This window comes from Bubalus kerabau, chromosome 15 (genome assembly GCF_029407905.1).
Source record: "Bubalus kerabau isolate K-KA32 ecotype Philippines breed swamp buffalo chromosome 15, PCC_UOA_SB_1v2, whole genome shotgun sequence".
NCBI classification, from domain to species: Eukaryota; Metazoa; Chordata; class Mammalia; order Artiodactyla; family Bovidae; genus Bubalus; species Bubalus kerabau.
Window position 1 is genome coordinate 34,721,677 of NC_073638.1, and position 15,824 is coordinate 34,737,500.

The 15,824-nt window shown below is 56.3% G+C and overlaps 1 protein-coding gene across 1 annotated transcript in view; it reads right to left on the reverse strand.

Annotated features, from left to right (window-relative positions):
• Nucleotides 1-293: 293 nt before the first annotated feature.
• The window catches only part of KCNC1 (potassium voltage-gated channel subfamily C member 1), a 43,959-nt gene continuing 28,428 nt past the window's right edge, over nt 294-15,824 (reverse strand). Inside the window, exons 2-4 of the mRNA XM_055548453.1 lie at nt 9,640-10,573; nt 2,495-2,683; nt 294-483 (exon numbers count right to left, since the gene is read on the reverse strand). Coding sequence (XP_055404428.1) covers nt 419-483; nt 2,495-2,683; nt 9,640-10,573 — 1,188 coding nt within the window. The 3' untranslated portion in view covers nt 294-418. The remainder of the gene's footprint in view (nt 484-2,494; nt 2,684-9,639; nt 10,574-15,824) is intronic.

Here is a 15,824-nt window from a genome sequence, read left to right on the forward strand (position 1 = left end):
TTGAAAGAAAATAGAGGACTCTTGCTTGTTTTTCTTCATTGTTGTCATGGTTTAGGGTAATCATACAGTTGCAGGGGAGGTGGGGTTCGTGGGTTTGGATTGCTGGGTTTTCTGTTGAACTTCATGCAAGTCATGCTAAGGAACCCCTCCATCCCACCCCCTCCCCGAATAAATTAAAAGCTTTTTCTTAAAAAAAAAAAAAAAAAAAAAAAAAAGGAAAAGAAGGAAAAGAAATCCTCTACGGTCAGTTACCATTTGGCCGTAGAAAAGCTACGTCCGTCCTAGTACAAGGCCTGGGCCACTCGGACTCGTCCGGCAAACCTGCATGGCGTGAATTTACTCTGTCCGAGGGCGAGGAGGGGCTGCAGGTCCACCCAGATGCTTAATAGCCACCAGTGTCCTGGGCCAAGTCGCCTGGTCAAGTCACTCTCACAGCCTCTGTCGGCATATACTTAGCAATGACAGGGCTTTCTTTGCAAAGATCTGTATGTAAAGAATACAATTAACACTTGAGCTTCTCTTCTTGGCTTTCCCATCCCGCTTGGTACTTAGTTTTTAAGGAAGGAGGAGGAAAGACCGAACAGCCGCATGCAGAGGCAGGCAGGATCTTCTCCAGCTGGCTTGGTTCTCCCATGCAGTGAGCCAGCCCAGCACGCCTCTTTCTTTCCCTCCTGGGGGAACGGGTTGAGCCCCTAACTGTTCTCTACCCTGCACACAGCTCATGGCCTGGCATTATCCTGAGAAAAGCAAGTCCTCAGCGGCTGTCATGACTCCATGAGAGCAGGACCATGTGGATGTGGGTGGGGGCTCCCCACCCTCAGTGCCTCTGAGGGACTGCGGAGTGGGTACCACCTGCAGACAGTGGTTGCCATCGGACTCCTTGCTCCCTACAGGCTGCTTCTGTCCCACACACCCTGGGCTTCCGGAAGCCCAGTCAAGAAACTCTCCTGTCTGCTCTTTCAGGCCACACAGATTGATCCAACATTCAAGATGAGGAAGACAGGCAGCCCCATAAGACCTTACCAGCAGAGCACAGCCATGGGGAAAGGTCTACGTGCCTTCCTCTCCCATCCCCTGGGCTTGCCCCTGATCCTGGTTTTCTAGAGCTTCCACTTGGGAGAAAGCCGGTTGTGAAGGGGAGCTTCAGGCCTATCCATGGAAGGTGCCGAGGATGGGGCAGGCAGCCCCCAGGCCGGCAGCCCCCCTTCCATGCAGCACCATGCGGGGTGTGATATGCCGCTCTGGGGTCCACGGGACCTCCAGGCAGGGCAAGGAAGCAGAGGCCAGCCTGAATCAGGAGAGCACGCCAAGCACCAGAAGGACTTCCCCTGTCTCCGTGTGAGCTGCCTCTTGTCTTCTGGGTTTGTCCTTTATTTTGAATTCTCTATTTTCTCCTCGCATATTATTGAACCATTTCAAATACTGGAGCAGTTGTGAATGGCTACCAGCTACGCCAACTGTTGCTCTAAAAAGCCAACTATCTAGCCCAACCTGCTCACCCCAGTCAGCATGCAACCATCCTGTGTGAGTCTGTGAGCCGCTCCCCAACATGCATGAGCCGCCCAGCCAGCCCGCTGTGCCGAGGATGGCTTCCTCCGCCTTCCAGGCCCTGCCCGGTGTCCGGAGCCTGGATCTAGGGTGCGTTGGGCCCCCGCCCCAAACTTCTCCCCCGTCCATGCTCAAGCTCTAGTGGAAGCCTTGTCCCCAGGAGGTCGGTTTACAAGACAAGGGTCTGATCCAACCCTGACCACCACGGAGCTCCGCCTTCACCAACCACAAGGGGGCGCTGACCACACCTGGGGCTGCAGCTAATGGGTTCTGGGGTTGGAAGGGGTTGCACGGAGTCGTACATAACCACCTCCTCTTGGCTAGTTTCCTATCTGCCACTCGCAGTGTTTTGACTGGCACATACCTTACCTCTGCAAGGACGCTGACCTCACTGCCGAGCCTTTAAGCTATCTCTCTCGTCATGACCGCCCCCGACCCCAACTGGTCTATATGGATTCTCTTTAAAGGATGCCTCTTCCAGAACATGGATCTTGGGTGGCTAGGCCCACAGGGTCCCGGCCAGCCCAGGCCTACCCTGTTGCTCTCCCCAGCCAAGGAACAGGGGCGATCACTTTGCCTTTGGGGTCTGACCTGCCATCTGCCAGAGTAGCCTGGGGGAAGTCGAAGATCTTCCCACATCTCTGGGTACCCCTCTGCCTTGGGGGAACGTAGTTGGCCAGCCTGTCCCCAAGTCCCTTCCTACCCCCGAGCTCAATTCCAACCCACAGCTGCCTGGACCTCAGGTTCTCTCTGCCAGCCTGCCATCCCACTTGGGGAGGGTGGGACTCAGACCTCTGGGGGCCAACCCTGGGGCTCCTCCTGCTCCTTGCCCCCCTCAGTGTGCCGGCCTGCCCCTCAGCGCCCCTCGCCCGCCGCCCCATCCACCCCTGTGCAGGAGCACGAGGCAGGCCCACTGATGCAGAGCACCCCGGCCTCCTCTACATACCCTTTCTCACTCCTCCACCAGGTGGGCACGCGTACTCCCCAGTTGATAAGAGGAAGCAGGGTCCGTATCTCTCGCGGGTGCCCGAGCGCGTAAAAGGCAGGCCCTCATCGGGAGTGAGGGCCTGGTCTATGTGGGGGCAGTCTTCGTTCGCCAGCGCGGCCTTCGCCACCTCCCCATTCAGTTTGGAATCTTCAAACATATAAGCAGAAGCTATTGAGACACTGAAAACTGTTTAGTGCGGGAGGGGACAGGCCAGAGTGGGACATCAGCAAAGGGTAGTGCATGACTGAGGACAGAAAAGTGAGCGGGAGAGGCACGAGACTGGGGGTCCCCAGCTCGTTCGGGCAGCCTTTGGGCTGCCCACAGTGCTGGGGAGGAGGGTTCCTGGGTTTGCTCAAAGTTTGCAAAAAGATGAGTTTGGTGATGGGCCCAGCAAGCGTGGTGCTGGGGGGCGGGGCCCAACGTCCAAGGCGGGGCCGATGAGACAGGATGGTGTGGATGCGGTCATGGGTAGAGGGCCAGACACAGAGCTCAGGGAGAAGACAGACAGACACGCAGAAACACTCCTGTCCAGAGCGGCAGCCTTTTCTGATCCCTCTGTTGCTGACCAGAGCCCGGCTGCCCCCTCTACATCCAGCTGTCTGCTCAGGCATCCCTTGGCCCCACCCAAACCCCAAGGGTCAACTCCACTCCAGGCCCCCTGTGGATCCTCTCTGGTCATTTGCTTTACGCTGTTCCCCCATCACACCCTATCTGATCACTCTATCCCACCCCCATATAGACCTAATCCAGTCACTCTCTATGCTCCATCACCCATACAGACTAGGCCTGGTCACGCAGTCTCCTGGTCCCCCATGCAGTTGACCACTCAGTCTGCTCCCTCTCCGTACAGACTTAAGCTGGTCACTCAGTCCACTCCGATCACCACCCAGACCAAGCCAGGGTCTTCCACCTCGCTCTGCCTCAAGCAGGCCTCGTCAGCTTGCACAGGCGCAACAAGAATGCAGGCATGAGGCAGTGACAGCGGCCAGGGTTTGGGAGGGGCTCCCATTCCTCCATCTCCTTTCGGCAGCGTCCCCCGCAAAGCAGAGCAAATGGATGTGTAAAGACAACAGCGGCTGATGGACTCGGGTGGGAAAGACGAGTCTTGGCCTCTGCGGTAGCCTGAGAAGGAACCTGGGAAGAAGTTTGGGGGCACATTTGGTGAGGGCGCAGCTGTAGCCAGAGCAGGGCGCTCCCCCACATCCAAGAGCAGCATCATGGATGCCTCCGGAGCTGGCAGAGAGGGCTCTGTTGGCCTCTGCACCCACCCATCACTCTTGGGGACCCCTCCCCTGCTTTCTGCCCTCCAAGCAGACTCTTCCTGGTTAGGGTGGCACCGACTCAGTCCCCAGGGTGGGCCCTGGTGGTGGTAGTGGTGGTTTAGTCGCTAAGTCGTGTCCAACTCTTGTGACCTCATGGACTGTGTAGCCCACCAGGCTCCTCTGTCCATGGGATTTTCCAGGCAAGAATACTGGAGTGGGTTGCCATTTCCTTCTCCAGGGGATCTTCTCAACCCAAGAATCAAACCTGTATCTCCTGCATTGCAGGCAGATTCTTCACCAACTGAGTTACGAGGGAAGCCTGAGGTTTCCTCAGAGACTTCCTTCAGGGTGAGAGCCTCAAGGGAAGACAGACCCAACGTGGGTGTGACCACAGGGGGAGGCCCTCTGAAAGGCTAAAGAGGGGCAAAAAGCTGGAGAGAGTCTCCACCCGATTTGACCCTCTTCCGTGACCCTGTTCACATTATGTAACTACACGCAGAAGTGATCCTTCTCCGTGTGCACACACTCGGCGTGCCCGCGGGCGGGACCACCACCCGTGTACACATCATGTCACTACAAAGAGGCAGTCAGTCAAAAGAGAAATGGACCAATCAGGTTTATTCGTAAAGCAAATCCAAAAAAAAAAAAAAAATCCCATCATAATTTTGGAACTTAAAAAAAAGTCTGTCGTACAAGATGGCAAAGCATTTCATGTACAGTGTGTTTCTTGACAGATCCCAGGGGCTTCACTCCCCAATTCACTCTGAACCAGAAAGGCTAGTTACCAGGGTAACTCTGATACCACGGGACTGGGGTTGGGGCCTCTCTGGGGAACTGGGCACTGCCTAACACTGGGGGTGTGTCTGAGGGCACACAGGTGTGCACACAGACCAGCCCGGCCCTTCCTCCCAGTCTGGCTGGACCTCCCAAGGGTCTCTGGGGAGAGGGGAACGGAGTTCAAGGGAGGAGACAGTGGATAGGGGAATGGAAGTTGGAGCCCATAGTACCCTGTACACATTTCCTTCTAGGGGAAAACAGTGAGTCCTACCAGGCAGCATCTCCATCTGGGGGGAGAGCCAGAACTTGCGATCTCTCCACTGGCCATTGCCTGCCAGCGGAGGTATCTACTGCCTGCAGGGCTCACCCAGGGTTGGGTAGCCGAGCCTGAGACCCTCCGTGTGACTCTGCCCCCCAGTGCCGTGCCCCTGGGGCAGCCAGCTCCCACAGCCTTTAGAGGACCTGAAGTTGAGGCTGGTTTCCCTGCAGGGGTCGGGCCAGGGGGCAGCTGAGTGGGCTGCCTGGGTGGGTGTGAATCAGACCCCCTTCCCTTCTCAGAGCCTGCTTCTTCTCTCAAACATGTCCTCTGAGAAGAGGCCGAGCCTGGGTGGGAGTGTTTGGGTCCTGCTCTTTGAAGGAGCCAGCCTCCCTGGGATGTGGGCTTATCTGTGATGTGGGGTGCTCTAAGAAACTGGGAACCATACTGTCCCTCCCCAGTTCCAGAGGAGGGCCGGAAAAGAGACTGGCCAAGAAGTGGCCAGCTCACCAAACCTGGGGAACTCATGAAAAAAGCCAGAGGCGCCAGCTCACCCAAGACTGCCCCCTCATACCCTGACCTTGTCCTTTAGATGAGATGGTCACCAGGTCCCTCAGTTCCCATCTGCTCCCCAGAAGGCTGTGAGCCCTGCCCTCCCTGGCCCAGGGCCCCTTGGCCCCCACTAGACCCGAGGGCCTGCGATGATGAAATGGCAGCATGGGCAGCGTCTCACAAAGATGGTTTCCAGGCTTTGAAATGGGCTGAGAGAGATGAGCGTCCGCGAGAGGGTCATTTTTTTTTAAACTTTGGAGCAAGGAGAACCCGATGTCCGGCCCTGAGCCAGCAGGCTGGCTTGTGTGCCCTGGTCTCCGGGCACCACCAAGGTACTTACTGTTCACACCAGCAGCGGGCGCCGGGGGCGCACGCAGGGCTAGGGTGGGGCAGGTGGGGTGGCTGGGAATTTCCTTGGGTTTAGCCCCCCAGATGGGGGCTGCCCAGCCTGGGGCTCAGGGAAAAAGCCCCAGGTTAACTGGGGACGGTCTGTGAGAGATACGAGCTGAGTACAATCACAAGAACCGGCACAAGTCATGCAACAGAACGAGGAGAGAGAGAGAGAAACATGATTAGTGGAGAGAGAGAAAGAGAGAGCATGTGAACAACACAGAAAAGAACACCCAGTCCTGGCCCTCAGAGCCCCTTATTTCTCCGCTCCTTCCCCCTGAGCCACCTGGGGGCCTCGCTGACCCCACTCAGGGCCCCCCGCTGCCCACCCTGGCCCTGCATCTGAGCAGAAACTTGGTTAGCCCCTGCAGAGGGGCCCTGCCCACACCTTGCCTGGTCACCTCTGTCCCAATCCCACTACCTCCCCTGCCCCAGGGGGTACACCACTTCTCGCACCCACTGCAGCCAGCAGGGGAGACGTGGAGGGCCAGGGCGGGGGCCGCTTTGGACTCAGCTGCTCAGGGCAGACCCTGGAGGCTGCAGGGGCAGCTCTGTCCCAGCTTGGGGCAGACCCAGACGGGGGTGCTTTTCAGGACCTCGCTGCTGCCCTAGGTGCTGATGGACAGGAAGGGGGAGGTCTGGCCACCACCCATCCCCTGTGCCAGCCCCTTGCTCACCTATGGTGGGACCCCACAGCCCCAGACGCAGCACCACAGAGGAGCAACCCACATCACAGGAGCAGAGATGGACGAGACACACGTGAAGGCACATGGCAGGACAGAGGGAGCACTCTGAACTGCCCAGAGCAGGTGGTCTGGGCCCCCGACTGCAGGTCGGGTAGGGACCCCCTTTCTGCAAGAGAAGCAGCTTCTCCTGGACTATCAACCCCAGCCCCTGACCATGGGGGTGCCATCCTGGCATCCTCCCATGAGACCCTACAACCCCTGCGGGGACGAATCCCCCAGACACTGGAGCCACGTCAGCCGTGATACCGAGGAGACCAGACACTTGACCTGAGGCTGCAGGGGAGACCAAGACGGGGAGGGGAGGGTGCTGCTGGCATGACTGGGATGGCTTGCCTGAGTCCTGGAGTCTGGCCCTGGGCAGGGGGTGCCCTCAGAGCCCAGCATGTTGCACTTTGCCCCAACCCAGGTTCTAAAGGTAGAACTGGAGTCTCACTGGGCCAACTGACTGCCCTTGGGGTGGAGGGCGGTTGTCAAGGTCTTGGGGACTGCATCTCAGCTCTCAGTTCCTATGGGGTCCAGCCTCCCATCACATTTGCCTTCCTCGCTTCTGGCCTCCCCCGCACTCACTCACCAACACACCCGAACCCCATGCCCACCAAGGAGCATAGCTGCAAGCAGAAGAGGAGGCCAACGGGAAGAGACTTGGGGATGCAGAGATAGGGAGACACCCCCTAAGGATCACACACTTATCCTTATCACTTGGGTGATAATTTGGGTCTCACACACCAGCTTTCAGAGGGAGGAAGGTTCTGGTGAGGGACCAGGCTCAGAGCAGGTCTGGGATGTCAAGACAGCACCCTTAGGAGCAATAAGAACTTGGGAAAGGGGAGGAGGCAGCGTGTGGGGGACAGGAGGGAGTGAGGCAGCTGGGCCCCAGAGAGAAGGGCTCTAAGTACCTGGCTTAAGCCAGGACAATCTGGATCCCTGAGACCTGGGGCCAGGGCAAAGAGGGTCCCAGGGCCAGGGCTGTTGTGGTGGTGGGGTGCAGGGGCTCTAGGAGGAGTGCACAGGCTTTCCGGGAAAAGGGCCTGTGTCCTGGGGCTAGCTGGTGTACATATCAGAACACACATCTGCACTCTGTGTGTGCACATGCATGCATGTGTACACGTGTGTGTGCATGTGTGTGTATATGTGTGCATGCACACATGCCCTCAGCACATGGAGAATACTAGCATTGTCTGGGACTGAAGGATTTGTGCCTGGCGGGAGTGAATCACTGGGGAGGATGGGACAGGGGGCCAAGGAGTGCTATGGTGATGCCACTCAGGCTCAACTCTTCCTGCTGAGGCCTGGAGTGAAGCTAGGGGCGAGGCCCACCCAGACCCTTTCCCAGAGCCCCAGGAATTTTCCTCGCCGTGATGGTGCTCCTGAGGTCGAACAGAAGGGCGAGATGATCCAAAGCAGAGAGGCGGGGCAGGGGCTTTCCACAGCCCATGCCTGGCTGGCTAAGCAGAAGCCACGCATTGGCCGAGGAGTCCAGCCCCACCCCAGGCCCTCCCATTCCAGCCTCTGAGACCCCTGCCCTGCTCCTGGCCCAGCCCAGAACACTAGCCACACTCCTCTCAGGTGTCTACAGGGATCCCAGGGAGTGGGGAGGGGTATGGGACCAGGTGAAGGGGCTAGAAAGACCTCAGACAGAGAGGTGGACTTTCGGGGTACCACTCTGGGCAGTATAGCTATGTGATGAAGCTGGATGAGGAGTAGGATGGGGTGGTGGGCCAGAGAGTGGGGCATCAGGGAAGAAAGAATCAGTCAGCCACTGGGGAGGCCATTCAAACCAGGGGACAACTTGCTCCTCTGGGGCTGAGGGAGCCTGCAGCCCTACCTCCTGCCCTGGGCACAGGGGTGTCTTCTGCAGACTAAACACTACCTGTCACTCACTCAGCCTCCCTCGCCCCGGCACCTCTTCTGAGTTCAGTGTTGTCATGCTTTTCTGGGTCATTCATTCCCTTCAAATCCCTGTGTCCACAGAATAAGTCGATGGTATTCCATGGGTAGAGGTAGACTATGGGCTTTTTATCTTCGGACCAGAGCCCCATGATCAACTTTATGTGCTATGTGCAGGTTCTCATAAAACTGAGATAGTCCCATAACGAACCACTAGCCATGGAATATGAGAATATATCCCACGGTGACTAGTATTGTTTCATGGCCCCCCCCCGACCCCCACTGAATTCACGGGAAAGTGGGCGTACACTGGCTGGGATGTCGTGTATTGCTGCTGCAGTCCCTACCGCCGGAAACAGGGAACACTCTCAGTGGGAGGTTGTTGCTGGTCTGAAGCGCTTTCATCTAAGCTGCCCGGGTGGTGGCCCCCTCTAGTCCTTCGCTCACCAGCCGCTTCCATCAGAAAGAAGGCCACCGGAAACTCCCACTGGACCATCAACCCAAACAGACAACGTGAAAGCTAGAGTCACTCCAACAGGTTCCTAAAGATAAACGCTAAACTCTAGAGTGGTGGTAGAAGATGAGCTGGTTCCGCATGCTGTGGGGTGAGTAAGCTTGTTACGGAGGGCAAGAGGCGTCTCCGAGGACGCGCCTGGAGCTAGGCAGCCGGCATCGGAGCAGGAATGCTACTCAGCTATGGAGACAGGCTCTGCTGGGGGGTGAGAATCCTTGCTGCTGTCTCTGCAGGGACCTCCTGCCAGAGCCCAGGCACCATCCGTGCCACGTGCGCTGCCCGAAGGGAGCCGTGTAAAGACCAAATGGGCAGCCGTCTGGCATTTCCCAATCACACCCACCCCGCCCCGCCGTGACTCCGGGTCAGTGGCCTGAGTCAGCGACTCATGCCCAACTCCTGCCCATTGAGCAGCGGAGCCCCCGGGCTCCTGCTAAGAGAGTCCTCAGCAATCTCACGGGCCGTGGCATCTCTTCAGAACCCCACGAGACCAGTGTGGCAACCTCCTTACCGGGGGCCACCAGTGAGGTTCTAGCAGGCTCTCGCCTCGTGAATTTGGCTGCCCAGCATCTCCCTGGGCGCCCAGACGCCACACCTCGAGACTGACGTGGGGTCCAGAGTTACCCACGGAACTAAGGAAGCAGTCTGACTGAATCTGGAATCATCGCTACAGGGGGCAGAGGTGAAAGGTCAGATCGACATGCCTCTAAGAGGTTTCCTACCTGCTCTGTTAATTTCTAAAATTTCTTCCTGGGCCAGCGGGCATGTGTCACTCTGAGTACTGTGATGTGGAGAGTTTACGACAGATTTACAATAATTGGGAGATCCCAGCTGCGGTGGCCGCGGAATATGCTTCTTTTTTTTCTTTGGTAGTTTCTGCTTAGCCATGGCTAAGGAGTAATACATCCCGAAATTGTTCACGATGACGGGCACGGGCATGGCAATGGTCAGCACGCCCGCCAGCGCACACAGTGCTCCCACCAACATGCCGGACCACGTCTGCGGGTACATGTCTCCGTAGCCCAGCGTCGTCATGGTGACCACAGCCCACCAGAAGCCGATGGGGATGTTCTTAAAGTGGGTGTGCTCACTGGCGCTGGGGTCATTGGGCTGAGCCCCTATCCTCTCGGCATAGTAGATCATGGTGGCGAAGATCAGGACGCCCAGAGCCAGGAAGATGATGAGCAGTAAGAACTCATTGGTGCTGGCTCGCAGAGTGTGGCCCAAGACCCGTAGGCCCACGAAGTGGCGGGTCAGCTTGAAGATGCGCAGGATACGCACGAAGCGGACGACACGCAGGAAGCCCAGCACATCCTTGGCGGCCTTAGAGGACAGGCCACTCAGGCCCACCTCCAGGTAGAACGGGAGGATGGCCACAAAGTCGATGATGTTGAGCGAGTTCTTGATGAACTCCACCTTGTTGGGGCAGAAGACCACACGCATGAGGAACTCGAAGGTGAACCAGACCACGCAGACGCCCTCGATGTAGGTGAGGAAGGCCTCCGTCTCCGCCTCCCGGTAGTAGCGCACTTGCGTGCCGTTGCGCACGTTCTCGATCTCCGTCTTGTTCACGATGGGATTGAAGCGCTCGTGGGTCTCCAGGCAGAAGGTAGTGATGGAGACGAGGATGAAGAACAGGGAGGCAAAGGCCACATACTGTGGAGGAGAAACACACAGTGTCAGAGGGGAGGCCCTTCCCCCAAAGCAGAGAGACTGGGTACCTCTGGGCCAGGTCCAGTCTGGGGCCAGGCTGGGCAAGATGCCTGCAGGACGCCCCTTCTGACATGGGCCAGGCAGGCAGGCCACCGTTCCCTCTTCAGAGCGTGGAGTATGGGGTTAAGAGACCTGAAGGGTTAAGAGGCTGTGGCGGAGATTTCTGTCTTCACAAATGCCTTTCCTTTCTTCCTGGATGAGTGGCTAGACGATAATTTCCCAGCCTGCCCTCCAGGCTGGGTGGGGTCATATGACTGGTCTCAGGCCATCCGACAGTGCACAAAAAGGTGTGCGTGAAGGCCCGGCCTGGCTCACAAAACCTTCCTGCTCAACCTTTCATGCCCTCTCTTTCTCTGAATCCTGAAGCCCAAGGAAGCCAGCAGGGCCACCATAAGAAAGTAGCTGGGTCCCTGGAAAGAAAGACACCTACTAAATACACGGGTGGGAAATAAACTTCTACTTTGTTGAGATGTTGCACTCTACATGTGATTTATTAAAGCATTTAGCACCCCACCCCACCACTGATAAAAGTGACCTAGGTGGCTGAGGCTGAGGTTGGCAAAGAAAGGAGAGTAGGGAAGCTATGGTGGAGCCAGGCCCCTCAAAGGCCACATCTCCCATCTTTCTTCCATCCCTACGCTAGGCTGTTCACTCTCTTTTTCATGGATCTGTACCTCATGCAGGCAGTCTCTTCATATTCTATCCTATGTTGAATTGCAAAAGATGTATCTTCCCCAAGGCCTTACACAACTCCTTTACCCACTTCTCTCTATTGTCCCAGGAACTCACATCATGGAAGTGAGTTACCCATCCTGGAGATACGGAAATAAAGACTAAATGGTCATTTGTCAGAGATACTGGGTTGTAGATTCAGGCATAAGAAGGAGAATTGGACCAGGGGTCCTCAAACACACCATAAACCATAGAGATGGCTTTGCTCCTGCTACAGCCGGCTGGCCCCAGGGGAAGGAGGTGGGTGGGAGGAAGGAAGAAGCTGCTGGGGAACTAAGGTTTTCCAAACATATGTGGGTGCCTGGTCCTCTCAGATCCCCCACCTGGGTGAGAGGAAATGGCCAGGATAACCCAGTCTGTCCAGAATGGCCTGCTCTGGCCCCACCCCCTGGGAGAGGTTCAGGAGACTTTGTGGTCTGGTTTGGTCACCCTTATCCCCATCTGATGACCACTGGGCTTCTCTAAGCACAAGCAAACACGGGTGCCCTAGGAAAGAAAATCAAGCAGCTGTCAGAGTTTCAAACCTTCCAGCTCAGACTGAATTCCAGACAAGGGCTCGTCTTACAGCCTCCAGTCTGGGATCATGGAACTTTAACACTGCCCTTGGTAGAGGAATCCTGGCCAGGGGGTTCTCCTCCAGGAACCCAGCATTCATGTTCCTGCTGCTTCCCCACCTCTGGACTCCCCTTCTCCCAGCCTGTCAAGACAGACCATGAACTGTGCAAGGCCATCTCCCTGGAGGCAGTTCTGGGCTACAAACTAGAATGGGTGGCAAGTTCATTCTCCAGAGCTGCCTTCACAGAAAACTTCAAGGAGTGCCAAGGTGCCACTCTTTATTTGCCACAAGAGGCAGCCGTGCTGCTTCTAGTAATTTCTTTGGCTTGTATTGACGTACCTCCCCACTTGGTGGTGACCCTGTCTGGGTTGACCATGGCCATGAGACCTGACACCCAACCTAGCACAGATCTAGAAATGAAGAACTGTGTGGACCTGCAAAGACATTCCAGGTTGAGAGAAAGGGAGAGGAGAGGGGAAGGGGCAAAGTCAGCATTTTAGAATATCAGAGTAAGAGCAGCCTTTAGAGATTATCTGGTCCAAGACACTGCATGCTATAAATGGGAAGTCTGGAGCAAAGAAACAGGAAATGATCTACCCAAGCCACTCATCATGGCATGCTGGCTCCTGCTGGCTTTAGAGAGTCATGCAATTTTCAAAAACTTGATCCTAGGCTACTATTGAGTGTGACCCCTCTGCCTTCTTCCTTCCATCCATCATTCCTTCTTCCCTTTCTTTGTTTCTTCCTTTCTTTCTCCCTTTCACCCACTCATTCTTCCTTCCTTCTACCCTCTCTCCCTCCTTTTTATCCACATATCCATTCATCCTTCTTTTCTCCCTTCTTCTATTCCTTCCTTTGTTCCCCCTCCCTTCTCTCCCTCTTTTCCATCCGACATGCATTTATTCATTCGTCTCTTCCTTCTCTCTTTTTCCTTCCTCCCTCCCTTCCTTCCTTCCACCTACCCATCTATCTACCTGTCCATCCACCCACCCATCCATACTTTCTTCCTTCCATTCCTCACCAAGCACCAGGCTATGCCCAGCACAGAGTGCAATAAGACCTCAGCCCTGCCCCCAGGGAGCCCCCCGCACAGCTGAAGATAAAGGACACACACAGAGACAAGTAAAACGCAGGGGACTGAAAAGGTGAGCCCCCATCAGCTCTGTGAAGTACATGGAGTTTGGACAAGATGAGGGCAGTGCAGGGACTTAAGCCAGGTTTTCCAACTCCAGAAATAGCACTTTAAGGGTCCAGATAGTGCTGACCTGGGACACCACAGGGGCAGGCCAGGAAAGCAAACTGGAAGCAATTGGAAAAGGTCACCAACTCCAATCCAGGTTCATCCAGCTCCAGCACTTTTTCCTTTAGCAGTTGTCAAAGCTCTTGGAGCCAAGAACATATCGCCAAATTCTGGGTATTTGGCCTCAGATTCCCTCTGAAGGGCCCCGTCTTAGAGCTTGGAATTCACAGCCCAGACTCCCAGGGCCAGGTCACGTTCCTGCCCTGGTCTTTTTGAGAGAGGAGAGGAACATGGACACTGTGAGTATCTAAAGGATGCCGAGAGGCTGGGCCTGCTGCATCTCCGGGCTCCTGATCCCGGCCAGTGGTGGAAGGCAGCAGGTGCTGCCTCTCCTCTCTGCTCCATCAGCCATGGCATCCCCTTCTTAAATCGTCCCCCAGCTGTCCTCCTCTGTCCCCTCCACGCACATGGGACTCTCTCTCAATGGGGTCTCATAAAAGCCAGCATATCATAGGCTTCAATCTCAGCCACGAGTGCAGCATCCACCCAGTTAACAGAGGGGGCAACCACTGGAATCCCAGCTCTCTGCTTGGCCATCTGGCCACAGAGAAAAGCCCCGACTTCTCAGCCTAGCCTGTGAGGCTCCCTGTGCCCTGACCGCACTGACTTCCCAGGAACCTCTCCCTGCAAGCACCCAACATTCTTGCCACATGCAGATCAGATCAGATCAGATCAGATCAGTCGCTTACCCTCTGCCATTTCTGACCTTCCATCTCTGTGTCTCTGCACCTGCTGCCCTTTCCTCCAAGGTGTTCCTGCTGATCTCCACGTGGAAAAACCCATCCACCTATCAGTGCCCCACTAAGTAGCCCTTCTCTTGGGACACCTCTCCCAGGGAGACTTCTTCTTGGCCCTGAGGCCCTTAGGAGGCAGCAAATGAAGTCCCCCCACCCCATCACCCAAGGAGCCTCTAAATTTCCCCCAGGGAGGCAGCGAGGCGGTCTCCAACTTGTGTTCATTAGTGCTTGGGGAGCCTCACAGGAACAGCCCAGAGAGGGCACTGATGTCCCCGGGGGCTTCTCACTTCCTCCCAGGTGCCCTCAAAGCCCTCAGAGCTCTACACCCATTGGCTCTTCTTGAACAACAGGTCCTGACAGGAAAACTGAGGCCCAGGAAGCGGTCAGGTCTTCTAAAATTAGGATAGACAAATCCTGGGTTCTCAGGGATCAATGGCCATCCCTTTCAGAGTCTTTCCTCTTTGGGCCCCAGAGACCAAGGAGTGGGGGTGCCGGGGTGGGCAGCAGCGATCAGCCTTAGAGTCAGATACTAGGACTTCTTCCCCAGAGGAGCTGGGGAGGTTGTAAGTCAGGCTTCCTAGACTCTGCTGCAGGCACCTAGTCCCTTGTCACAGGCAGGGCCCCAGCAACATCTGGGTCCAAGTGGGCCCTTTGGATCACTGTGGAGGAGAGCGCCCCAGCTTGCTCAGACTGCCACAATCTCCTAAGCCTAGCGACTAGCAAGTCAGCCCCAGCGCATCAAAGCCAAAGCAAGAGCCCATGGCCAAGCGAGTTCCTAGTGCCCTCCCACCCATCCTCAGGGAAGCTGAGCCAGAAAGGAGAGAGGAGAAGCTGCCAAAGCTAAAGGCCTAGAGCTCCCTGGTGGTCTAGCCATTAAGAATCTGCCTGCCAATGCAGGGACACGGGTTTGATCCCTGGTTTGGGGAGGCCCCACATACCGTGGACAACTAAGACTGTTCACCACAGCTATTGAGCCTGTGCCCTAGAGCCCACGAGCTGCAACTACTGAAGCCCGCATGCCCCACAGCCTGTGCTCTGCAACAAGAAAAGCCGCCGTAATGAGAAGCCCGAGCACCCAATGAAGAGCAGCCCCGACTCGCCACAACTAGATAAAGCCTGTACTGGGATGGACCCAGTACATCCATTAAAAAAAAATAATCTAAAAGGCCTACTGTGCACCTTTAACCTTCCCACAGACCTGGTGAGACAGGTGGTTGTACCTTATTGTGCCAAAAAGGAAACAGGTTCAGGGACTACACCAAGGTTTAAGGCTAGTGATGAAGCTGAGGCTTGGACCCAAGTTGATCTGGCTCCATTGTCTAAGCTCTGTCCACCACCAGAGATGCCAAAGCTTTGGGGGCTAAAAACACAGCTCTGTGCTCTAGGGAGCTGGCCTTGATTGTGTCTGGATGGCTCAATCTTGGGGCTTGACATCCATAGCTTGGACTCCCTGAGGTCAGGTTATGTCTGTCCCCAGTGAGAGAGAACCAGGATACCTGAATGCACAGGCTGGAGCCCAGAATGCCTGAAATGGTCTTGGGCCTCAGTGCCCAGCACTTGCTAGTGCCTGGGGCGGGGAGGCTGCCCCATCTTGCTCGGGGAATCAATGCCGACAGCAGCCTCAGATGGCCCAGCCTGCATCTCTTTCTGGCCCACCGTGTCCTGGCAGACCCAGAGAGGGCAGGCTGAGAGATGACCACAACTTGTTCAGGGAGCTCAGCCAGAGGGACAGGGTGGATGCCCAAGGATGGGGAGTTCCCAGAATCAGCTGACCCCTGGCAGGGAGGGAACCTCTGCCTGGCAGGCCCAGGCAGTGAGCCTTAGGAGCCATCTCTGCAGCACCCTGGGCTGGCACATGGAGTCCAAGCT